The sequence below is a fragment of the Gracilinanus agilis genome, chromosome 4, assembly GCF_016433145.1.
Source record: "Gracilinanus agilis isolate LMUSP501 chromosome 4, AgileGrace, whole genome shotgun sequence".
Lineage (NCBI taxonomy): Eukaryota > Metazoa > Chordata > Mammalia > Didelphimorphia > Didelphidae > Gracilinanus > Gracilinanus agilis.
In genome coordinates, this window is record NC_058133.1 from 194,560,625 (window position 1) to 194,586,470 (window position 25,846).

At 42.0% G+C, this 25,846-nt stretch overlaps 3 protein-coding genes and 4 non-coding genes across 7 annotated transcripts in view; 5 read left to right on the forward strand and 2 right to left on the reverse strand.

The window, feature by feature from the left end:
* Positions 1-719, reverse strand: part of LASP1 (LIM and SH3 protein 1) — a 61,766-nt gene extending 61,047 nt beyond the window's left edge. The window contains exon 1 of the mRNA XM_044671648.1: positions 523-719. Coding sequence (XP_044527583.1) covers positions 523-591 — 69 coding nt within the window. The 5' untranslated portion in view covers positions 592-719. The remainder of the gene's footprint in view (positions 1-522) is intronic.
* Positions 720-1,319: 600 nt separating this feature from the next.
* Positions 1,320-1,391, forward strand: TRNAC-GCA. The gene has a single exon. It is a non-coding gene; the product is annotated as a tRNA-Cys (tRNA).
* Positions 1,392-4,253: 2,862 nt separating this feature from the next.
* On the reverse strand, positions 4,254-4,325 carry TRNAC-GCA. Its single transcript has one exon. It is a non-coding gene; the product is annotated as a tRNA-Cys (tRNA).
* Positions 4,326-10,676: 6,351 nt separating this feature from the next.
* RPL23 (ribosomal protein L23) lies at positions 10,677-15,613 on the forward strand. The gene is made up of 5 exons (XM_044671877.1): positions 10,677-10,728; positions 12,320-12,403; positions 12,785-12,913; positions 15,269-15,382; positions 15,479-15,613. Exons 1-5 carry the CDS (start codon positions 10,716-10,718, stop codon positions 15,559-15,561), a joined length of 423 nt encoding a protein of 140 aa, XP_044527812.1. The 5' UTR covers positions 10,677-10,715; the 3' UTR covers positions 15,562-15,613.
* LOC123248230 lies at positions 12,523-12,655 on the forward strand. Its single transcript, XR_006506301.1, has one exon. It is a non-coding gene; the product is annotated as a small nucleolar RNA SNORA21 (small nucleolar RNA).
* LOC123248232 lies at positions 13,748-13,888 on the forward strand. The gene has a single exon (XR_006506302.1). It is a non-coding gene; the product is annotated as a small nucleolar RNA SNORA21 (small nucleolar RNA).
* Positions 15,614-20,393: 4,780 nt separating the features above from the next.
* C4H17orf98 (chromosome 4 C17orf98 homolog) lies at positions 20,394-23,482 on the forward strand. Its single transcript, XM_044675958.1, has 3 exons — positions 20,394-20,600; positions 22,338-22,437; positions 23,275-23,482. The coding sequence occupies exons 1-3, from the start codon at positions 20,394-20,396 to the stop codon at positions 23,430-23,432; spliced, it is 465 nt and encodes a 154-aa protein (XP_044531893.1). The 3' UTR covers positions 23,433-23,482.
* The last annotated feature ends 2,364 nt before the right edge of the window (positions 23,483-25,846 follow it).

The following is a 25,846-nucleotide window of genomic DNA, read 5'->3' on the forward strand; positions in this document are numbered from 1 at the left end:
AAGCCCGGCGCTTCCGCCTACTTGGCGCTCAGCGCGATAGAGGGAGCGGCTCCTTCCCGGGGCCCCGAGGATGAGGGGTTCAAGTCTACTCCACACCCAAGTCCTCCTGCCGGGTTCCCTTGCCCTCTAGCAAACTGGATCCCCTCCCCACCCCCAGCCCGCGCTGCCTCCCAGAGCAACCCCTGGACAGGCACGAACATCCCCCTCCCTGCGACCCCCCCCCCAGTGGGAGTATTCCGCCCCAAATCCCAGAGGCTAGAGCAGGGGCTGCTTCCAGCCAGGCTGAGGACCCTCCCTGCAGATCCCCGCTGAGATCCTGCACCCTATGTTCCCCCCCACCCTGCCTTCTTGAATTGCCCCAGCCTGGGGGAGGGGAGAAGGCTACCCCTCCGCCCGTCCAGGACCCCCAAGAAGAGGCTGCACGCAGGGGCCGGGCTCCCGCTGCCCCCCTTGAGCCCAGCCAGGCTCGCTGGAGTGCAGCCCGGAGGGGCAGCCCGGCGGTGGCAGCGGCAGCTCGCTCACCTTGTCCAAACAGTTCACCTTCTCCGTGGGGTACACAATCTTGCCGCACCGGGCGCAATTGGGATTCATGGTGGCGGGCGGGGCGGGCCGGGGACGCCCAAGCTCGCGGGTCTGGTCCTTTCCCTCTCTCTTCCCTTCCCTCCTTCCCCAGACGGGTAGGGTGTTGCAACGACGGTGGCTGGAGCTGGAGAACTGGCCTCCGCCTCCGCCCAGCTTCCCCTAATAAACACCGCCGGGAGGAGGGGCTGCACCGGGGCGGGGAGCGCGCGGCCGCCCGCCGAAGACGACATGGAGGCGCGCTCCAAGGGAAGGACGGGGAGGGCGCGTACGAAGCGCGCGCACGGTGAGGTGGGGGTCCAGAAGGGAGGGGGTCGAAGGGGGCGGGTCACCGGCCCCAGGAAACCCGGAGTAACACATGCTCATACTCATTCACACACACACACACACACACACACACACACACACACACAGCACTTCCAGCACAATTCACTCGTGTTGAAATTACTGCGTGAGGTTCTTTCTCCCCACCCCCACATAAACTGGGGCTTCCAGCGCGAGGTGGGTGACTTTCCCTGACACGCCCCTCTCAGCCTCTCTACCGAACCGCATCTGCACCCTACGCCTGGTCAAGAACTTCACCCTGACCTCCAGGAACTCCAAAGCGAACCCTCTTTGGCAAGATTCACGATAACCCCAGGCTTCTCTCGCCCACCGACCCCATATGGTCTGCAGCTGTGGCAGCAACGACCATCACTTATGGCTGGAAAAGAGTTACTTCCAAAACTGCTTACAGCGCTGGGGGTATAGCTCAGTGGTAGAGCATTTGACTGCAGATCAAGAGGTCCCTGGTTCAAATCCGGGTGCCCCCTTCTGTGCTTTTTCCTCCCCTCCTTCTTGTATTTTATTTATTGGTCCAGTTGGGACCCCATCTCTAGAACTGTGTTAAAATGACGCCATAGGTTAAAAGAAAATGGGAAAGAATGCAGGGCGTCCTTTTGGCTCCCCTAACCGGGATGAATACCTCTCCCTGGAAAAGGCTTCCTATTTGGCTTTGTGCCTGGAGAGGGAGGGAATCAAGCGTGGACCTTGAATTCCTTCTACCGCTACCTTGCAAGGCCCTCAATTCCAGACTTTTCCAGTTTGTGTGGAAGGCCGAGGGCAGAGGGGAACCAAGAATGGTGGATGGGGAGGAGGGGGATGAAGGATGAGGGAGGGAGGGCATAACTATATTCTCCGATTATCCAAATCCGTGGCCTGCAGGGTCGTGCTTTGCTTCTCCATGAAATCCACCAGGAAGCCGAAACCTCCACCTTTTACTTCCTTCTCATTCTCCCTAGCCATCTCTCTCCCTCTTCTTCATGGGAGATAAGGAAGAGAAGATAAGAGCCAAGTGAAGTTTCCCTTGCTCCCTACTAGGCAAGAGTAGTCTAAACCCTGAGAATACCAAGAAAATGATTTTTTTTTAAAGTCTGTCCTCAAGGAGCCCACATTCTAAAAGCCGAAGCAATATACAAACAATCAAATAAAAATAAGATATAGAAAAGATTAATTGGAAATTATCTCAGGAGTTACTAGCATTAAGAAGGTCTAGGAAAAGGCAGAAAGTGGGATTTTAGCTGAAACACGAAGGAAATTAGGGAAACCTGAAGGTGGTGATGGAGAGGAAAAGAGTTTCAGTAACAAACTGTCCAGAAAAAGTTAAAAGTGTCTTGCAGCTACAAAGTCTCTTTACCATGTTGTAATTGTTTCATCGAAAAAATACCTCTTGCAAATCATATGTAAACTTATTAAAACTCTCTAGGTGGCTTAGTGGATTGAGCCAGACCCAAAGATGGGAGATCCTGGGTTCACACCTGGCCTCAGATACTTCCTACCTCTATGACTAGACAAGTCATTTAACCCCTCTTGCTGCCTTGGAACTGATAGAAAGTATTGATTCTAAGATGGAAGGTAAGAGTTTAAAAAGGGGGGGGGGGGAATACTGACCCTGTTGTTTAATTTCATCAAAACAGTTCAATGATGGGATAACAATTTTATATGGTTATTATTATCCAAAGGAAATAAAGGAGAAGGGGGAAGCAAGACATCCTAAACAATCCACAGTAATGACTATCCTTTTTCCTACTGCTTTTTTGCCCCCAAAAAAGGGAAAAAATAAGGGAAGGAGTAGAGCATGTTCCTGGGTTAGAGGTCATCTGCGTTATTTTAAATCCTAAACTACACTGTCATCTCTCAGTTGGCCCATGGGAATGTGATGTTGCATTCTTTCCATTCTCATTACTTCACTTTCCACCCAAATGGTGGAAAAAAAAATGAAGCTCCTCCAGATACCCTCTCATTCTATTAGTAAAAACACCCTCTCACCCTATAAGGAGAACCAGTACCCAACAAAACTGTGGGGACCTGATTTCTAAAACTTAAAATCAAAAATGGCTTATTGTCTTGTAAAAACAACTCATTCAAAATTCTTGCCCCGTCTTTACTTTCCTATTCTGGACATCCCCACAGGTCTTAAACTCATGGCTCCATCATTTAGGAGGCAGAAATTATTCCTCTGAACTACCAACTCCAACCCTTAACAGATGTATTATTCTTTGTTTTCTTTCTTGAAGTATTCCTGATGAGGTTTAAGAATTGAAGAATTACTTTACCTGGAAACCCAGGGATGTTCCCCTCAGTGTGTCCTAGGTCTTCTCCCAAAGCCAAGCTTAGGGATGTACTGGAGGGACCTGGAGTAAATCCTACTAAGGGCCTTTCCCACTAACTCTTCTGATTACAATAAAGACTAAAGGAAAAATAAGCTTGGACACAATTAACAAGCATGGTATACATTGAAATGATGCTAGGCTCTGAGAACACAAAGACAAAGAAAAGAACAATTCCTGCCCTCAAGAGGCTTACAAGGGGGAACCAATACCCATACCTATAAGAATATAAGTTATATATACATATATTTTATTACATCTTTATATAGAGATATTAATAAACATGTAATCATTTCCACCCAAAAAGAGAGTCCCATACCAATGAGATCTGAGAGAGGAGTTGCATACATAAATATTTTATATACTTATACATGCATATAATATGTTGTATATTTATTAAATGTTTCTATACACAAATTGCTCATACACATATGTACATATATTATATTACTGTGTATTTCATATGTGCATATAATATATATGTATATATAATGGTCATATATTTATGTTGGCCATGGGCTAAAATATAGCCAAAGAGATGTGTCCTGGAAAGGTAGAAGAGTAGCCCCACACTCTAGTCCAGGTGAAGGAGGAGAGAGGGGGACTGGGATTTGTAAATTAAATGTAAACACCACTGGCTCTATTTTTCCCTCCAATTGGTAACAGAGGAGCACACACACACACACACACACACACACACACACAAGTGTATGTGACCCTGTAATTCGGGGAATATGGTCTACTCTGCTTTTGTATTCTCTGGAACTGGGGAATCTGGAGCATCCAGACTCGGGACATAACAAAATCGCATGATCACGGAAACACAAATTCTCAAGTTTCAGGTCAACCTTGGTACTATGTCAGTCGATTGTGCAATTCCCATCCCTGAGTGGGTTTTTTATTCCCGTCGGAATTGGCACTGGAGTTTTGCTGTGTTTTTTTTTTTTTAATGGTTGTTTTCGTCTTTGAGAGGGTTATTTTAATATTTGAAACTTGCCCACGAAAATGCAAAAAAAGTTCTTCTCTAGGGGGCACCCGGATTTGAACCGGGGACCTCTTGATCTGCAGTCAAATGCTCTACCACTGAGCTATACCCCCTCTGGTGGCCATGCTAACACAATTGCTTTCCTGCAGCTGTAAAGTTCTTACATTAAGACTGATTTTAGTCTGGAAAGATTTCTTTCCCCTCTTCTCTCCCCCTGCCCTCTTTAAACACGTCAATGGATTCCCTAACGTCAGGCTAAGACCTAAAATACCAGTGTGAAAAAAATCTGAAGTAACAAAGGCTTCATAAATTGTAGAGAATAAATAAGGTATTAGAATTGTTGCTTACAACATACTACTTCCCTAGTCTTCTCTGCTGCAATCCATCCACCTTTCTTCTCCTGGGTACTAGTAAAATGAAATCTTATTTTCCTCCTATACAGGAATGGTTTCCCATGCTGTCTGCAGAAGAAAATGAAACCTGAGCTGAGAAGCAAGTAAACTCACAGTTATCTATAATTACTATGTATCCATTTTGCAGATGAAAAAATTAAGACTGGCCATCAAATCTTAAAGAGCTACAGGTCACCAAACTTGCATGCAGATCCTATTTCCTTTTAAGAAGCAACAACTATGTTAACTTAAACCAAAAGAATGAGGGAAAACTTGAATTACTTCCTCTTGATCTGAAACAAAAACACTAACTTCATACTATGATCAAATTGCAAGTAAGGGAATGACTTCTGGTAACTCAGTCCTATTGTGTACTGAGCTCATAAGACACAAGGAAATCAGTTGGCACTGAGGAAAATTCCAAGAGCAATATAAAGATCGTGGACCATGACCTCAAGTGATTTACAATCCAGACAGAAAAATAACTAGTACAATACCCTTCAGGATGAGTGCCATATTAGTGGTACAAGTAATAATTGCTAGAGGAGAGCAGAGAATGGAGGCCCCAGTTAGAGGGAGGGAGGGATGGATGAATGGATCAATGGATGGATCAATGGATCAATAGATGAATGAATGAATGAATGAATGAGCCTTAATCACTTGCTTATTATGTTCAAAGCACTATGTTCAAAGTACCAAAGAATATTTTATGAAGCTTTAAAAATAATAACAAAATTAATCTGGAAGAATATTAAGAATATTAAGGGGAATCCATGCGGGGAGTGAAGGAAGACTGCATAGTATTACTAGATTTCAAAGTGGTGATCATCAAAACAATCTAGTGCTAGATAAGAAATGGAGTGGTAGACTATTGGACAAGATTAGATATATAAAATTAAATGATCATAGTAATCTATTTTGATAAATCCAAAGATCTAAGCTTAAGGGACAAGAACTCACTATTGGGCAAAAACTGTTAGGAAAACTGGAAAGTGGTCTAGCATGAACTAGGCTAAAACCAACATCTCATATGGCATACCAAGATTACCCCAAAATGAGCATGTGATTTGAACATAATGAATGATATCATAAGCAAATTAGGAGAGCATAGAGGAGAAATGTCTGTCAGATTTGTGAAATTATGACCCAACAAGAGTTAGAGAGGATCACAGGAGGTAAGATTGATAATTTTAATTACATTAAATTTTTTTAACATTTATTAATATACATTTTTAACATGGTTACCTGATTCATGCTCCTCCTATCCCCTTCACACACACACACACACACACACACACACACACACACACCCGCACTCCCCCCACCCATGGCCAATGCGCATTTCCACTAGTTTTGTCATGTGTTCTTGATCAAGAACAATTTCCAAATTGTTGGTAGTTGCATTGGTGTGGTAGTTTCGAGTCCACACGCTCAATCACGTCCACCTCGACCCATGTGTTCAAGCAGTTGTTTTTCTTATATGTTTCCTCTCCTGTAGTCCTTCCTCTGAATGTGGGTAGCATCTTTACCATAAATCCCTCAGAATTGTCCTGGGTCATTGTATTGCTGCTGGTACAGAGGTCCATTACATTCGATTTTACCACAGTATGTCAGTCTCTGTGTACAATGTTCTTCTGGCTCTGCTCCTTTCACTCTGCATCAGTTTACATTAAATTTTAAAAGGATTCGATCAAACAAAATTAATGCACTCAAAACTAGAAGGAAAGCAGGAAACTGGAAGGAAAAGCAAGTTCAGTTGACAAAGTCTCATTTTTCAAATATATAGGAAACAGACACATTTTAAAAGTCAGACTTGTCTAATTGATTAATAGACAAAAGATATGAACAGACAGTTTTCAGAAGAAAAAATCAAAACTATCAATAGTCATTTTTAAAAATACTCCAACTCACAAAAGAAATGCAAATTAAAACAACTCTGAATTACCTCCCCATGCCTATCAGATTGTCTAACAGGACAGAAAAGGAAAACCACAAATGCTGGAAAGGGTGTGAAAAAAATAGTTACACTAGTATACTTTTGGTAGAGTTGTAAAATGGGATTCACAGAAAATTTTGGAATTATGCCCAAAGAATTATGAAACTATGCATACCCTTTGACCAAGAAGTACCAGTACTGGGTCCATATCCCAAAGAGATCAAAGAAAAAGGAAAAGGTCTTAAGTGTACAAAAATATTTGTAGCAGTTCTTTTTGTTACAGCAAAGAATTAGAAATTGAGGGGATGCCCATCAATTGGGAAATGGCTAAATATGGTATATGATTGTGAAGGAACATACTATAAGAAATAGTAAACTGGATGATTTCAGAAAAAAACAGAAAGACTTAAGTGAACTGATGCAAAAAGAGCAAAACCAAGAGAACACTGTACACAATAACAACAATATTGTAAGGATAGCTAACTGTGAAAGATGCAGCAACAAAGAGAATGGCAATGCATCTTCTTTAATGTCATTTCCACTAATAAGATCTTATTGATTTCTCCTGTTAAATACATTTAACAGTGTCATGGACTTTGGTGGAGAGCACTTTCTTTTTTTCATCTTCAGTAGCTGTGGCTTCATCACTTGCTACAAGCAGTTGCCAAAAGCATCTGTTGAGGGAAAGGGGAGGAAGGATAGTGAAGGTTGCTTCCCAGAGTAATTAATCCCTGATTGCTTCAAGAAGAAAGCAGGAAGAAGAAGAAGAAGAAGAAGAAGAAGAAGAAGAAGAAGAAGAAGAAGAAGAAGAAGAAGAAGAAGAAGAAGGAGGAGAAGGAGAAGGAGAAGGAGAAGGAGAAGGAGAAGGAGAAGGAGAAGGAGAAGGAGAAGGAGAAGGAGAAGGAGAAGGAGAAGAAGGAGAAGAAGGAGAAGAAGGAGAAGAAGAAGAAAGCAGCATTTGGGTTAGGCGTTGAAGAATAAGCAGAATTTCAAAAAATGGTGAAGAGGAGGACAGAGAGCTTCAAGAGCCACAAAGGAGTGGGTTCAGAAAAATGTCATAGCCAGTGTTGAGGCTGTAGCAAGTAAGCCATTTTGGCTAGAAACCAAGGTTTGACTTAAGGAAGATAAGGTTTGAGAGGGAGATGGTTCGTCAAATGGTTGAATACAAGACTAAGGAATTTGGACTCGATTTTATAATCTCTAGGAAAGCCACCGAAGATCACAGTGATGATGTCTCTTAGTAAGATGAATGTACAATGTAGATGGAAGAAGAGACTTTAGAGAGGAACACTAAATCAAATCATGACATTATAAATGTCTAGGGAAGATAAGGAATTAAATAAGGGTGGTGTTGGGAATGAAACGGAAGATATTTAAAACAAAAGAGAAAGCACACTAAGAACCAGCAGTCAAAGAGAACCAAGAAACAAAAGGAGAAGAGAAATTAGTTTCAAGAAGGAACCAGATATTGCAAAGGAATAAAAACCAAAAAAGAATGTTGATTTTCATAAAGCTTTAATAAACTTTGGAAGAACTGTTATGCTAAAGTGGAAGGATTATGAAAAGAATGAACATCAAGAAGATGTTGGCACAGTTTTGCAGCTGGGTGAATAGGCAAAGACTGACAATCATATAGGGTCATGGATTTAGAGTTGGGCATTTGGTTTAATCTCTTTTAATGAGAAATTGATGGGGGGGTTGGGAAAGAGAGACTCACAGAGATAGGGAGAGAGGAGATAATTAAGGAAGCAAGGAGTACTTGCTCCAGGACTTATAAAGGACACCCATTCTTCTGAGAAGAAAGATTTGTGTAGAGAATGATTTAGAAATGGAGATGGAGACATAACACGTGATTATTTTGATATCAGAAAAGGAAAATTTTGGGCCTGGTGCTAAAAGGAAAAGATGAAGAGGAGTAGAATTAAAGTTATCAATATTGTAAGTAGGAAAGATTATTAATTAATAATCAGGGAAGGTGCCACTAAAGTTAGTAAATTTGTAGTAGCTCTTATCAGAGTTCTTGACCCTTACAGCTATATTTTGAAGGTATACTAAATAATGAAGAAGTTGGCATGGCAATAAGCCCGAGTTGGGACAATCACTGGAAAATCTTTCTCAGAGAGGATTCTGAGCCTTGGACTTTTAACATTAGTGGAAATGAAATCAATTGAAGTGGCAGGATAGAATTTAGACTCAAAGAGCTTCCCAGCTGCCTTAACCCCTAGGGGAAATGAAATCCAGTGTTAGAGTCAGGTGGGTAGGGATTAGAAATGAAGAACTTCTTAGTTCTTCTTAGTTAGAGGGCATGTCCTGTAGCAAGGAGGTAACACTCTTTCTACTTTCCATTTGACCTGTCAGGGGAAGACCGAATTCTTCATATGTCATTCCCCACTAAAATTGGATTGTTTAAAATAATCAGAATAAGGGAAACAAAAGATAAATACAACTAAAACAAAGTCAATGGAAAGAACAAAAAAAAAGGAAGAAGAGCCTTGAAAAATTGGATCATCATTTCTCTGAGACTCTGAAAATGGAGCCAGTTTTATCACATACACCAAGAATATTTTGTACATAAAGTACCTTCTTACTAATCTATTTAAGAGATGTCAGGGAGATGGCTCATCATTGGGGGTATAGCTCAGAGGTAGAGCATTTGACTGCAGATCAAGAGGTCCCTGGTTCAATTCCGGGTGCCCCCTTAGTAGGTATGTCTGTTTTAATTACAGAATATTGGAAATCTTGGGAGAATTTTAGTTTCAAATGATTCAGACATAGTACCCCAGCACACTATAATTGTTCAATGTGAGCATGAGAAATCTCTAAAAACCAGGGTAAGGAGGTGGGGGAGGGTATTGGGGAGTCAGTTGTAGGTCAATTGGTAGAAGTTTGTATCACCTATGATAGAGAGGTGTAGGTGCACATACATATAAGACAAATCTGAACTCCTAAAACAGACCCCAATAGAAACAGTGCTAGGGTGTAGACATGTTTCCACCAGAGGTAACTAACTAGTGAAAATCTACCAAGTCCTGGGGTAGGACTGAACTGGAGTGGGCTAGATCTCATACTGATAAATGAAATCTTTGCCTTGTAGGCAATTACATTTATACAGAACAATTTGCAAAGCAGTTTGCACATATTATCTGATGTAAGATACTCAGTAGGACTGGAAGGGCCCGGATAGACTTTTCTTCTGCCTCTTCTTGCTACTACCTCAAAATTTGAATATAAGTTTCTTCTTTTTTTTCCCCCTTTTCTTAGAATTTATACTATGTATTGGTTCCAAGACAGAAGAGCAATAAGGGATAGGGAATGAGGATTAAGTGACTTGCCCAGGGGTAACACTGCTAGGAGGTGTCTGAGGTCATATTTGAAACCAGGACTTCCTATATCTAGGTATGGCTTTCAATCCACCTCCACACTCCCTGAATGTAAACTTCTTGAGGGGAGGAACTATTTTCCATTTTGTCTTTGTATCTCCAGTACTTATTTATTAAATTATTGTTGAACTGAATCGAACTGAATTAGCTCCTGTATTTCTTTCACTACAATACCAATTTTTGATCTTTATTTGGTGGATATCCTTTGTTTTTACATTACCATCATTTTTTAATATATCTCTCATTCTCCTGCCCCAGGGCCACTTTTTGTCACAATGAGGTATAAAACAAGAGATTACAAAGAATAAGACAGAGACAGTAAAGAGAACAAAAAAATTCAGTAAAAAGCAATCAACTGTCAACTGGATTTACAAATATATGTGTAAGCACAATACTAATTAACAAATGTGAACACTGTATCATGTAGTTCTATATTAACAGCTTATTACTCGACATTATATAATGTTTATATTAGTATACTATAATTAATAGTAATATATACAATAATCCCTGCCCATAGTCCCTCACTTCAAATAAGAGATCAAGCACGGTCTCCAAACTGCAGGATCCCCACCAAGGCTGAAGAGGGGGCCAAAGGATATCTCGTCACTCCCGCCACTCGGCCACCAGCATTTTCCTGGTCACGTGATAGAGGAGCGCTCCACCCCGAAGAAGGAGCAGGCCTCTAAGGAGCGTCTCTGGTCACGAGACAAGAGAGACGAGGCGGGGCTTCGCGGTTCATATCCCGAAGTTCCCCGCGTTTCCTCTCTCTTTTCGTGCTTTCCGGTAGCCAAGATGTCTAAGCGAGGTGAGTTTTCTGACCCGGGGAATCCGCCGCCATCCGCCTCCATCTGTCGCGCTCGGGGTTGGGGCGTGTTGGAGAACTGCTGGATGAGGAAGCAAGAACTCTTAAGCTCCTCCCGGGACAGGCCTAACAGAGAGGGGCCGTTATGGCTCCAGGTTTCGGGGAGGGGGGGGTGGAAATGATGGAGGACTCAGCCGGCTGTTCGTAACACCAGGGACACATGAACCCGGCCTCTAGCCCACTCAGAAACTCCTCAAGTCCTCGGAGGCCTGGGCTGCGGCCTGGCCCGCCTGGCATGACCGCCGGAGTAAGGATTCCGGAAGGAAGGCCGGGGAAGACGACATGGAACGATAAAAGCTCGAAGTGTCTGGGCTTCTGCTAGGAAAAAGGAGCTATTTCTAAGAGGAACGTTGGAAGGTGGAGTGGGAATGTCGGCTCCCCTTCTAGGGGTTTTATTGTGGAGAGAACAAGAGGGTGTTGCGTCCCTTTCCCATTCACAACCATTTTTTTTAAAACCCTTCTGTGTATTGGCTCCTAGGTGGAATAGTGGTAAGGGTGGGCAATGCGGTTCAAGTAACTTGTCCAGGGTCACAGAGCTGGGAAGTGTCTGAGGCCAGATTTGAATCTAGGACCTCCCTCTCTAGGCCTCTCAATCCACAGAGTTGCCCCCCACGACCACTTTTACAGATCTAATTCTCCCAGCATTCTTTCCAATCGTTTCTCCACACAATTGCTAATTTTATACTAGTTAAAGCACAAGTCTCACTTATTTCTTTGCTCAAAAGACTGCTGTGGTTTGCTGTTTATCAGGATAAAAGTACAAACCTGTAGAATACTTTTTATTTTTGACTACAGCTTGCCTCTCCCGACCTGATGCTCATTACTCCCCTAGACCAACATTCTACATATTTTACTTACAATTCCCCCTATTCCCCATAAGTCTTTGCATTTAGGTGATCCTCCATGGCTGGAATACACTCACTGTCTTCTAAGTCCCTGTGCCACTCAATCCCTGGCTTCCATCCAGGCTCAGCTAAATCACCACTTTCAGCATGAGGCCATTATAATTTAGTTGTCAGTATACATGTTGATTTTTCTCCTTTGAATATAAACTCCTTGAGGTCAGAACCGTTTCGTTTTTTTTCTTTATAGTTCCTACCTCATAGGAGTTTAGTAAATGCTTGGTGAACTAAAAAATTGAGTAGGGCTTCTGCTCTTAGGATTCTAAAGTTTTGTTAGATATAGTCTTCAGTGCCAGACTTGTACAGGAGAAGATATGAGTATTGCTGACTGAAAATATGTTTGGAGTATCCTAAGATTGGTTGTCTACAGCTGGAAGGAACCTTGAAGTGCAGCTAGTTAATCCTCTCATTTTACAGTCTTACAGGGGCTAAAGCCAAACCTATAAGAACCATTTGGCCAATATAAAAGTGAGTTATCTATAGAAGTAGGTGGTTTATGAGGTCCCTTTTCACCATAAAATTCTGTGGTTCTAAGTAAATTGAAAAATAAAAGCTATTTCCTAAGGAGAAATAAAGAACTAGTTAGAAGAAAGACTTTAGATCCTGGATTGATTCTTGTATATCTTTTGTAGGACGTGGTGGGTCTTCAGGAGCAAAGTTCCGGATTTCCTTGGGTCTCCCAGTGGGAGCAGTCATCAATTGTGCTGATAATACAGGTGAATCCCTGATTTTTATTTATTTATTTATTTTTTTGCTCATGTTCTCCTATTGGATGGAATCATAAGTGTGCCCAAAGCATTGAGAAGTATTTGACTGTCTGGCTGTACTTAATTCCACCCTTCAAAAAGCACTCAGTGGGCCTTCTTGCAATGACCCAGAGAGCCGTCATGAAAGGGTAAAGCAAATGACACCACTTTTGGGTGAAGCAGCAGCTTGTGCTGTTGGCTTCAATCGGTGGTGTAACAATACATCTAGCCATGCAGGTATTATTCAGTGTTTACTTCATGAGGACCAGGATGGTAAGAATAAAAGTGTTGTGGAAGCTGATACCAGCTATTTTTGATGGAAAGGGCACTACTATAGTTCCTTCTTTATAGGTGCCAAGAACCTGTACATCATCTCTGTGAAGGGGATTAAAGGAAGATTAAATAGGCTGCCTGCAGCTGGTGTGGGTGACATGGTAATGGCCACAGTTAAAAAAGGAAAACCAGAGCTCCGCAAGAAGGGTGAGTAGAGGAGAAAGAATATATGTATTCTTTCTTTTCTTTTTTTTTTTAAACCCTTGTACTTCGGTGTATTGTCTCATAGGTGGAAGATTGGTAAGGGTGGGCAATGGGGGTCAAGTGACTTGCCCAGGGTCACACAGCTGGGAAGTGGCTGAGGCCGGGTTTGAACCTAGGACCTCCTGTCTCTAGGCCTGACTCACTCCACTGAGCTACCCAGCTGCCCCAAGAATATATATATTCTTGATGAAAATTGAAATGCTTGTTCTGTAGATGACCCTAAATCCTGGTCTCCACCCTTACAAAGCAGTGACTTGCCTTGTTGGACTTGTGCCTTTTTGACAGGTTATATAAAGAGTCCACTGATGGTGATCTCTAATATTATTTTGTGTACCCTGAAAGAACCTAACCTAGGTCATCCCTTCATCACTCCCACAGTTGATCATGTATTTTCTTCAGCTTAAGTGTCAAGACTTCTGCATCCCTTAAAGTTCTGGCCTTTCCACTACCATCAAAGTGTTTTCTGCTTCACTCTGAACCTATTTCCTTGATCTGTGGGTGACAGTATTTGGACCTTATATAATATACATCATAAGATTCTTCTGTAGGAAGAGCATTTTGTATACATATACTAAAGCAAAGTAGAAATGATTAGATGTAAAATAATGAATTTTGAGATATAGAAGTCTGTATATCTTTCATACATCCAAAAATAATAAGTTTTGTCTAGTTTTGAAATTTGGGTTAGTTTCAGAACTTTTCCCTCCCAGAATGTCTAGATATTTGTTGCTCACTCTTACTTGGATTGGAGTCTTATGGAGAACTAGATAGTTCTGTTCCCTTTCAAAAAGCACTTTATGGGTCTCTATTCAGTGGCCTCTAAAGTCGTCCAGAAAGGGCAGAATACAACAGAACCATCACTTTTGGGTGAGATAACAGCTGAATGTGCTGTTGGTCTCAATCAGTGGTGTGACAGCTCTACAGATTTTAAAAAATCAATTTGAAAAGGGCTTGGCAAAGCTGCCTCTATTGCTTCAGGCTAAGAATGGTAAAGTTTTACTGTATTTATTTTTAAATAAAAATCATTTCTAACTGAGACAGTTTTGGCTCTCATGCTATAATTTCAAAATCCCTATATCTCACTTGTTTGAAACCTTCCTTGGATATTCTAGTCCATGATTTCCTCCCCTCAGAATCCCTTTTATTTATTTTGTCTGATGAACCTCCTTGGCAGTTAAGTGAAGCCTATAGATCCCTTCAGAATCCCTTTTTAAATTTTTTAAATTGCAGAGTATTGTGCACCAATTATTGAAATACCACATTTTGGGGGGAAAGCTCTTAAAACCCACCCCTATGCCCCAAAAATCTATCTTTAGGTCTTTCCCATAAGTATATTGTTAGCTTCTCAAAGGTAGGAAGCCTCTTCCACGTAAGAGTGTGAAGAATTGCTTTGCTACTGCAGTTTGAGGCAGTTTTCTCCAAATTTGAATTCAGGTAGTTTTGAAGGAAAGCTTTACGTGTTTTTAATTTTTATTTTTAAAACTTTCCCTCTTAGAATCAGTAATATGTAGTGGTTCCAAGGCAAAATAACAGTAAGGACTAGGCAATGAATGGGGATTTGCCCTGGGTCACAAAGCCAGGAAATGTCCCAGGTCAGATTTGAACACTTCCCATTTCTGGGCCTTGCCCTCAATACACTGAGCTACCTACTTAACTCTTCTCCTTTCTAAAAAACCTTACCTTCTGTCTTGGAATCACACTGCATACCAGTTCCCAGGAAGAAGCTAGGCAATTAGGGTTTAGTGACTTGCCCTAAGGTCACACAGTTAAGGAAGTATTTGAACTCAGGACCTCCTTCTCCAGTAGTGGCTCTCTAACCATTGAACCACCCAGTTTTTCTGTGTGCATGCTCCCCTTAAGTGTTTCCACAATTAATTAGTTTGAAGTCAGGGAGACTTTATTCAGCATGCCTTAGGGAACACACTGAATTTGGAGTCAGAGGGTCTGGGTTCAAAGCCCACTCTGCTATTTTAGTACCTGTGTGACTTTGGGAAAAATTCCAACCTATATGGGCCCCTGTACCTCTTCCTTGAAAAGAGGAGGTTGGACTTAGATGATATCTAAGGTCCTTTCCAATTCTAAATTGGTTATCTAGAAATGGTATTGTGAATGATAAAGAGTTTGAACTCTGGTTGAGATTCCCAAGGTTTTTTGTTTGTTTGTTTGTTTTTTAACTTGTTTTTATTCTCTGGTTGAGGAATGTTTAGGAGGCCAGGTAAGGGGATGTCTATATTTCCTTCCCTTCTTCCATAATCTATTAGAGATTCACTTGTCTCTGACATTGCTTTTCCTCCATAGTTCATCCAGCAGTGGTGATACGGCAACGGAAGTCATATCGGAGAAAAGATGGAGTGTTCTTATATTTTGAAGACAATGCAGGGGTCATAGTAAATAATAAAGGTGAAATGAAAGGTAGGGATTTTGGTTTGTTCTTTTGTGGTTGGGTGGCTAGTTCATTTGAAAGATAGCACCTGTTCAGCTTTTGTTTTTCCCCCTTCTCTTATGTAGGTTCTGCCATCACGGGGCCAGTTGCCAAGGAGTGTGCTGATTTGTGGCCTAGGATTGCATCTAATGCCGGCAGCATTGCTTGATTCTCTCAAAGCCCATTTGTAAAAACGCCTCATTAAAGTGTCTGCCTATCTATTTGCTTTCCTGCCTTGTCTTTGTCTTGCCCTAATTTTTTTTTCAAAGTCATTAAATCTGAAGACTGACCTGTGTTTTTCTTTTAGCAGTTTGGGGTTGAACCACTTGTCATAAACCATTTTCTGTTAGACGAAAGTAAAATCCACTTGGGCGTTGATTCAGTTCACTGTTAATTTGTCAGTGATAAAATAGAGTATTGGCCTTTGATTAGCCTGGTCAAAAAATATAATCTGAAAACTAATCTTAATGACACCAGTACAATGCCATATGCTTACTCTTTTCCCTGTTGCTTTCTGGTATCAGTGATTTGGTAGAGGTTTTCAGTTGTGTTGCTAGTGGTATTGGTGGTAATTCCTTTGTACTGGGTTTGCTATTAAGAAAAATTGGCAGGCCTAGAGATGGGAGGTCCTAGGTTCAAATCTGGCCTCAGACACTTCCCAGTTGTGTGACCCTGGGCAAGTCACTTGACCCCCATTGCCTAGCCCTTACCATTCTTCTGCCTTGGAACCAATACACAGTATTGACTCCAAGACAGAAGGTGAGGGTTTAAAAAAATATGTATTGGATACACACTAGAAATACATTTGTGCCATCAAATAGAAAACTGACAAAGTATGATTGGTTAGTGAGAGGCATTTGGTCACACTACATTGTTTAGGGGAGTGAGTGGTAAGAGGCATTTGGTCACACTACATTGTTTAGGGGAGTGAGTGGTAAGATGCTTAGCAAGCCTTTGAAAATGCTTATAGACCTATTTTCAATTTATCCTGTATATTGCTTTTCTATACATAGTTATTTTGAATGTTGTCTTTCACCCCATTATGTAGTGAGCTTCAAGAGCAAGATCAGTGTTTAGTACAGAGTCTGGCACCTAATCCCAGGCTTAATGTTTATTGACTGACCTGAATATCCCCTGGGATGTTTGTGAAGCTCTTTGTGGGCAGGGCCTTTTGAAATGCCCCAAATTAGATGGTTTGAGTTTAATTTTCTAAATGGGTCAAAATAGGGGAAGAGAAAGCTCTCATAACCACAAAAGAAATAGAATCTTTAAGAAATTACTACCTTCTGGCTTATGACAAAAAATGCTATCTACCTCCAGAGAATTGTTGGGCGTCAGATGCAGATCAAAGCATATGATTTTTTACTTTAAATTATTTGTGTTTTGATTTTATATATGAGTATTCCATTATAAAGATTAATAATATATAATCCAGATCAAATTTGCTTGTTATCTCGGGGAGGGGAGGGAGGAGCATAATTTGACATAATAAAATTTAAGGAAACCCATGTAGAAAATTGCTATCACATGTAATTGGTAAAACATCTTTACAAGAAAAAAATGTTCCTTTTTGTCTTAGAATGGATACAAAGTATTTCCTTTCCAAGACAGAGCAGCAAGGGCTAGGCAACTGGGTTTAAATCACTAGCCTAGGGTCTCACAGTTAAGTATGTGAAGCCAGGTTCAAATCCAGGTTCACCTAACTGTCCTTAAGACTTGTTTCTGTTTTTGCTTCCTTGTCAGTGAAGTTACCATTATGATAATCACCTTTACTCTTTGTTATCCTATTTTGCTTCCCCTTTTTCTATCACTTGAGCACCCTTACCGCCCCTAACAGGTATTTTACTAAATTTTTTTTACTTTCCCTTATTGAAAAGGAAGAGATAAAGAAGAATCAGTTATTTCTTTTCTTAAACAGCTATTAATGAGAAATCCAAAAATCTTAGATCAGGGAGGCCTTTGCTGGCGAATCTTCTTACTGTCATCCCTTGTATTCATAGCTGGAACCAGATTACTAGAGAAATCTGGACAAGCATCTCCTCCAACTTCCTTTATCTTTTTTCATCTTACCTGCTCAAAATTTTCTAGTAGTCCTTGATTCTGGCATTCAATTCCAATTCTATTCTGTCTGCTGTTAGGGGCATTCAAAATAGGGATTAAAAAAAGGTCCCCCTAATAGGTGGTATATAACAGTCTGGAAGATAAAGGTGAAGAAGGGAGTGCATTAAAGACTTGGGACAACCTCTGCAAAGGACAATTTCAGAAGATCGGATGCCAAGTAATGGAAGTATTTTAAGTAAGCCAGTTTGGCCTGGAATATTTGTGAAAATTAATTTAAAATAGAAGCCAGGAGGACTTTATATTGCCTGGTTGCATCGTTTATAGCTGATGACAGGAAGGTGAAGAGAATGGAAGTCCCCAAGAGAGATAATGAGGACACAAGGTGTGGAGAGTGAGTAAAAAGAATGCATTGCATTCATAGAATTTGGCAATATAAGGGAAAGGAAAGGCTCAAGAATGATAGCGATTATAAACTGGTTACTGGAACAATGGTGTTCATTCAACAGAAAGATGCTAGGAGACCTGTGAGTTTAAGAGATTATGACTTTTTTTAGATGTTAGATGTTGCTTTTCATTCTATGGGGTAGCCATTTAGAAAGGGATAATGTAAATTCCAAGACAGGATTGGCAAGAGCTAGGTCATCAGGCACTTGTGTCTGAGGCCAGTTGTAAAATTAGGTCCCACTTCAAATTGTAGTTTGTGTGTGAGATGATATCCAGCTAAGGAGGCTGGGCTGGGAGAATGAGAGACAAAGGAAAAGCAACATCAAGAAAATGGGGAAGGAGCAGCTGGATAGCTCAGTGAGAGTGGTCCTAGGTACAAATTTGGCCTCAGATGTCTTAGCTGTGTAACCCTGGGCAAGTCACTTAACCCCCATTCCCTAGCCCCTACCACTCTTCTGCCTTGGAGCCAATACATAGTATTGATTCTAAGATGGAAGATAAGGGTTTTATTTTTTTAAAAAGGGAAGATAGAATTCTGGAGGAGAGGCCACTGAGTTAAGTGAGATGGAAGTTAGGGAAGATAAGGATAGTACAGGCCAACTAGTTTAGCCACTGAAAAACAACCATGGAAAAAGTCCCAATTGGGTGGTGATGTCTGGAACCAAATTTAGATTTTAAAAGGTGTGGACCACATGGTTCACAATGGGGATATAGACTCTAAAGGATCTCCCTAGTGCAAATACTAATAATATGGAAATAGGTCTTGATCAGTGACACATGTAAAACCCAGTGGAATTGCTTGTTGGTTATGGGAGGGGAGGGAAAGAACATGATTCATGTAACTATGGAAAAATAACTCTAAATTAAATAAACTAAGAAAAAAATGTGAGGACCAATAAGTGCCTACTGTGCACATAAAGACTCCTTATTAGAGCTTAAGGATGGAAGCAATGAATATATAGAGTCCAGCCATTTAGAAGTTTGGCTATGAAAGAAATCGAGTGATATTTTGAGGGGATGATAAGAGTCAAAGGATTTTTACTGGGCATTTTCTCATCCACTCCATAGCTACCCTCTAAACAAATTACATAGGCAGTATTTTTGTTTTTACATCTTGGTGTTTCTTGTCTTTGCATCTGACCTTCCTCCAAAAAATCCACCCATTCTTGATCCTGTCATCAAACATTTTTTGAGTTAATATTCAAAGGACACCATGATGTGATAACATACTTCCCAGGTTATGAAAAACAAAGCAAAATTTAATCTTGAATAGTCTCCTAAGGCCTTTTTCCAGGTGGGAAATTCTTTACTAGAGACAAACTTTGTGGAAAAAAATCTGCATTTGAAGAGAAGTGTTTTGGGGGGACCCTCAACTCTGGGCATTCCTTTAAAGTGTAAGTAATCCTTTCAGGAAGAAGGCTATTCAATTTGACTTTGTACCTAAGGCAGCTAGGTAGCACAGGGGAGAGAGTACTCCCTGCAAACCTGGAGGCCCTAGATTCAAATATGACCTCAGGCACTTCCTACTGGACTGACTAGGCAAGTTAACTCCTAACCCTTATTGCCTAGCCATTCTTCTGTCTTATAAACTGAGAGTAAAATTTAAGAGGGAAGGTAAGGGTGTGTTTAAATTGTCTTTGCACATAGCACTTTTTGCCTAGCACCCCTGCACCTAGCACTAAGAAATGCATTTTGAAATTGTTGATAGTATAGGATGAAAAGACTAGTGAGTTATGGGAGTTGTGTGAGATAATCTAGGGTTTACCCGCTAATTTTATAGAAGGTCGAAGGCTTAAACCCACTTCAGCTCTCTAAACTCCTTCTCACAGGTAAAAATAGGTTCAGTCTCTAATATTCTGAGTTTATATAAAGAATCCAGATTTAACTAAATAACTATTTGAAGGATGAGAGAAAAATTTCTAGCAGGAATCTGGGAGATCTTGGAAGGAGCTTTCCAATTTCTGCTTCCCCCATGAAGCAGAGTTAAAATTATTTAGGTTTACAGGAAGGACTGCTAAGTGGTTAGAGTGCCAGGCCTGGAGTCAAGAAGACATCTTCCTGAGTTCAAATCTTTCCTCAGACACTAGCTGAATAAAATGAGCTGTAGAAGGAAATGGTAGTATCTTTATAAAAAAAAAAACAAAACAAAAAACAAATGGGGGTCACCAAAAGTCAGGCACAGAAAAAATTTAGCTAGAGCACTGCTGAGAGATTTTGCCTCTTTTCTTCCACCTGGCCTTGAACCCCTTTGGTAGCAACTGAGAAGTCTACAGGCAGCTCTTCTCCGAAGCTGTAGGTCTGGCCCTGGGTTGAGAACCTCTCTGGTCTCTAGAACTTCGGCAGCTGGCTGGAAGGGCAGGGTGGCCCCGGAGAGGTTTGTGGCGCCGCCGGGGCTTGGGCATCACGTAACAATGTGGGCGGGGCTTGAGAGGCCAGGGAACTGTTCAGGGTCCCAGCCTAGGGAATTCCACCGGCCCCGGTAGGTGGCTGGCTGAGATGGTGCGGCTGTCGGAGCGCGCTCTGCGGCAGGAAAAGGAGTTCATCCTAGACGGGGTGGCGTTGAGTTCCATGGCCAGCTCCTATGAGCGCACCCTGCCCAAGCTCTGGTCTGCCATCCCCCCTTATAATGCACAGCTGGATGTCCACGCGCGCACCTACTTCCAGTCTCCAGTGGTTCAGTCGGTGTTGCGAAAAACAGACCAGGTGAGAGAATCCGGGGAGCGCAGGGCTCCCTGGGGGGTCCTCTCAGCCTTGTTGACCTCGGGCAGACCCTACCCTCTCTGCCCTGGGGAAGGTACCGTGGGAGTAAAAAGTCCCCTGGGGAGGAGAGCGTCCTCCCTCGACGGCCCCTCTCATTCCCAGGTGGGTGAGAAGGGAAATTAGCCCGTCTTATAAAGCTTCCCCACCCCACCCCCGAAATTTAGAACCTGGAACTGGGTAGGGAATTATGTGAGAGCGAGAAGAGAGAAGGAATTTGGGAAGAAAGGGAGATCCATAAATCCCTCAAAGTTAGAAGTCCCTATTTCGGACGCTGAAGGGTTAACCAAAGGAGGCGCCCCGCCCTCCTACTCCAGAGTTAATCCTTCCAAAGATCCTTTATGACGTCATGGTCCTGCCCTCCCAGGGGGCCGTCCACAGGCCGTCTTCAGACAGTGGAGACATGTGATGTCAGGACCGGGAACAAAGAGAAAGTAGCATCTGGATTCACTAGTCTCCGCCTTGTGACGTCATAATTGTACCTCTTGGCCTTGATAGCCTAGGGGAGGAGGGAATGGGCTTCCTGAAAGAGGACCCTCTAGGAACTCGCCATCCTTAGTGTTCTGGACTATTCCAGGCACTTATGGGAGAGAAGGAAATTCCCACCTACCTCTCTTAGCTCTTAGATGGACTTCAGTGGTACCAACTTCCAGGTCACATCTCAAGAACACCATCCACCCCAAGCAAGTCCTCAGTTTTCGAGCTGCTGATCTTTCTAAATTCGATCTCATTCCATTGCTTCCGATATTTGTGTGTCTGGGTAGATCCCTTTTTTGTTGGGGAGGGCACGGTAAGAGAATTACGGGAAATTTCTTTTTGAGCCCATATTGTTGTGACCCTGATACTGTCCTCAGGGTTTTATTGGCAAAGATACTGGAGTGGTTTACTGGTTCCTTCTCCAGTGGATTAAGGCAAGCAGATTAAGTGACTTGCCCAGAATCACAAAATTAGTATCTAAAGTCAAATCTGAACTTGAGTCTCCAGGAGACAATCCAGAGAGCCCAGAGAAGAGCATGGATCTTCAGGCCCTGTGCTCTATCCACAAAGCTATCTAGCTGCCTTTTTCAAAGATATTTTATTTGCCCAATTACATATAATAACACTTTTTTCAACATACTTTTTCTTATTAAATTTTACCATTATTGTATTCCAATAACAAATTTCCATATAAGTTTTCTGAAGTTACATTATTTATGTTCTCTCCCTCCCCTCTTTCCTCCCTCCAACAATTCCACTGGATTTTATATGTATCATCACTCAAAACATTTCCATATTATTCATCAACATATATTTTCTGAAATTATAAGACCCAAATTGTCTCCCTCCCCCGTCTTGGAGATATTAAGCAATTTCATCCAGATTATACATGCCATACATACATCTTTATGTGTTTCTCAATATATGTATGTGTGGTAACAGCTATATTTCTATGTATACACAGATGCAGGTAGGTATAAGCACACACACATACATCCACGTAACCCTTATTGCACAAGGCTTTCTTCAGTTTGCAAAATACTACTTCTTGCCTAGAGCTCTGGCAAGAAGGACCTGGGAGACCTGTCCAAACCCTAGTGACCCCTATCCTGCCCTAGTGTTCTCTTCCACCTTCAAGGAGATAGGAGCATTCAGTGTTGAATGTCATTGAAGAAGTGACAACTTCTGTGCTCCCTACCCCCTCAGACACATGGTGGGACAAGTCAAGATGGCTGGATAGTAGATTACTTCCACATCTTTGGGCCAGGACAGAGATATCTGAACAGGAGAAATTGGGCAGGGGCAGGTAAGAGCTTTCTTCATTTCCAAAAAGGGAGCAGCACTGGGAAGAGGGAATGGAATCCTGTAAGAAACAAGTTGGGGGCGGGCAGTGAAGATATAACAGATCCATGCCTGAAACCCAGGCATTAAGGCGCTCTGGTTTTTCTGACACCCCACCTGGAAAACTGTACTGCTTCCTACCAATTGGGTATCCTTCCAACTTGATGTTCAGAAACAACAGCTCTGGGAAAGGCATCCAGACAGAGAATAGATCTTCCCTTTGGCCAGGGAAGCCAGTCCCCTTTCTTTCAGGTGAAGCTATGGGCACCAAGGGTTAAACTGTGACCCAGTGACAACACAGCAAAGAAGAAATGCAGAATTACTTCAACTAAAGGAAGAAAAAAAACTTGTTTGCTTGCTGCTTAAAAATGCCTAGGATATCCCAAGTCCCTTTCTTTTGTTTATAATTTCTCCTTTCTCTCCTGTCTCATCCCCAACAATCTCCAGAGTTTAAGAGGCCTAGAGCCTATGACATTTTATCCTAAGAGCTAGGAACATTTTAAAATACTCTCTTCTCCCAGTACCCCTAATTCTCAAGCGCATCTCAGTTTACTTCCCATACTGTCCTTATGGGGGAGAGAAAGATTGTGGGGAGAGATAGAGAATCAGAGACAGAGTCAGAGAGAGGGAGAGGGAAAGGGAGGGAGAGAAAGAGAGAGAGAGAAAAGGAGAGGGAAAGAAAGAGGGAGGGGGAGAGGGAAAGGGAGGGAGAGATAGAGGAGAGAGGGAGGGAGGGAGAAGGGAAAGAGAGAAAGAGATGCTGGCTGAACTATGAGAGTTAACTGTCCTTTTACCCCCAAAGGGCACTCACTTCAGCAGGTGACCGGGCATGACAGCTACAATGCAGATCTTAAGACAATCAGAGGTTTCAATGGCCGATTTGGCTACCGCCGAAATACCCCTGCCCTTCGCCAGCGCACATCAGTCTTCGGAGAAGTCACCGCATTTCCACTCTTCTAGCACAGCCTGACCTGACCTCACTGGTCTCTCCTCCCCATTTCTTACCTTACTTCCTGGTATATACTTTTAAATAAATTCTGATTTTTATCTGCTTTATTTTTAGCAACCTGTGGCTCCAGATGTTTGGGGGGCTGGAGGGTAACGTTTCTGTCTAAGAGAGTCTATAAAATAGCCTTCCCCAAATAGCCCAGGTTCTCATCTTCTCCAAGATGGTGGGGGAGAGAAAGTGGAAGAACTCAGCATTTGGGGGTTCTCTAAGGCCAAGCCAGAACTGAAAATATCTGCCCATGGGGTGACAATGCCTCCTGCCCATGAGGTGCGGTTAGCTAACCATTCTCCTCATTCATCGAGGACAAAACAAGCCCAAAATGGGGCCTGAAGTTGGACCTAGGAAGGGGTTCCTAAAGAGAAGGATGCCAGATGGGAGAAATGTGAAACTTCTTTCCTGGGAACTGGCCTTCCCTTCAGCTGGTTGATCTGAATTCCTAGATTCACGAGTTTAGAGCTGGAAGGACCCTTAGAAGACCATCTAGTGCAATTCACTCATTTGAGTGCAACTGGAGCTGAGAGGCTATGACTGCCCAAGAACACACAAATCTTCAATAGCAGAATTCAAATTCAAGTCCACTATTCTACGGGTATGTTGGGAAGCAGTAGGTTAGTCCAAGGACTGATCATTATTTTCCAGCAGAAAGTGGAAGGTTATTACCATTTTCATTGTGTAGGCTTTCTGCATACAGGATAGGACTGGTTTCCTTTTCAGCTTTTGGGTCATGGTTTCCAGGGTGTGTCAAGTGTGCAATCTTGAGAAAGATGCGAACCAAATCTTTTTCCAACTGACCCAAGCTTGTTTGTATTGCCCTGGTGTCTTTTGTTTGATGAAAAGTGAATGTAGAAAGAAAGGAGGAGCTTAGCACACAGAAACCAGTATGGGTGGAACCTATTAGGAATGAGTCACTACAAATGGACTGGGAAGAGCAACTGACCCATAGTGTGTGGGGGTATAGCTCAGGGGTAGAGCATTTGACTGCAGATCAAGAGGTCCCTGGTTCAAATCCGGGTGCCCCCTACTCACATTTTCTATTATTAAAATAAAATACCTGGCTCTATTTAAATGTTCTTTCTCACTGAAAAATCAGGAATGCCCAAACTTCTGACCACTGCCAGGATATGCAAATAGTCCCTGTAAAAATTTCCTCTGGAAGTTATTGTTCAGGACTATGTTGCAGCCAGTGTTGCAAAGTCCAGTGAATGAATTTAAGACTGAAGGTTTCTTAACCACTTTAGAGGTAACTTGTTGAAAATGGGGCTCTTTATCTTTCCCCCAAACCCAGCCATCTTTTCAGACTTACCACTTCTATTGAGGGCACCATTGTCCTTCCTGTTTTTCAGGTTCAAAATCTCAGTGTCACATTCATCCCATGTATACAAACAGTTGCCTAAACCTTGTCATTTCTATTTCCATACTATCATTCAGCCTTGGTCCCCATCTCTCCACTCACTTGGGCCACCATTCTAGTTCAGACCCTCCTCCACAATGAAATTATTGCAATTCCCTTCTAATTGTTCTCCCTCTTTCAAGTCTCCCCAGTAGTGATTTTCCTAAAGGCAGGTCAGACCTAGTCACAGCTCCCCTTCCCACCAACACTATTATCCTTTAGTTCCGGTCTCCGGGTGTTTCCACAGGCTCCCTTTCTGATGTTAAGTGGAGCTTTCTATACCTCGCAATTTTGGCCTCAATTGTACCAACTAAAAGTGTGGTTGCCTTTTTTTTTTTTTTTTAAGTAACTGATTTGCATATGAAAAGACCTCACACTGAATTTGCCCCCAGGGGCCTTGATTGCCCCTTTACACCTTCTCTCTTGCAAGAAAAATGAATTTGGCTTCGGAGGAGTAGAAGGCTTTGGTGCCTTTTTCTTTAGAATAAACCAATCCCAAAGGATTAGAAAACAAAAAACTAGGTAATTCTGAATCCCAGAGTTCTTTAGTGATTATTGGGCAAAAGACCATTGCCTAAACAAGGTTTCACTTTAAATTGGGGTAAGGTTTCTCACTGAAGAGACTGGTGACTAGAGGAGTGAATTAAAGAAAAAGCTTTATAAACAAATTCCAGTTTCCTCCCTCCTGCCTCAGTGACTGCAAACCTCTAAATTAAATCCCGGAGATAAAACAATTTTGGGGATTATTCCACCAAATCTTTAAATTCTCTGTGTTCTGCAAATATTCATCCATTTAATTTAGATCTCTGGTTTTATTGGCACATGGTTAGATAAAATAACTTCTTTCATTTCTTGATTGAGTTCTTTTTTATTTTTGATGCTGATAAATTTTCTTAGTTTTTAAAAAAATCAAATTAGCTAATGGTGAACCTATTTTATTGTGGTTCCTCCCATCTTAAAAAAAAATCTGGTTTT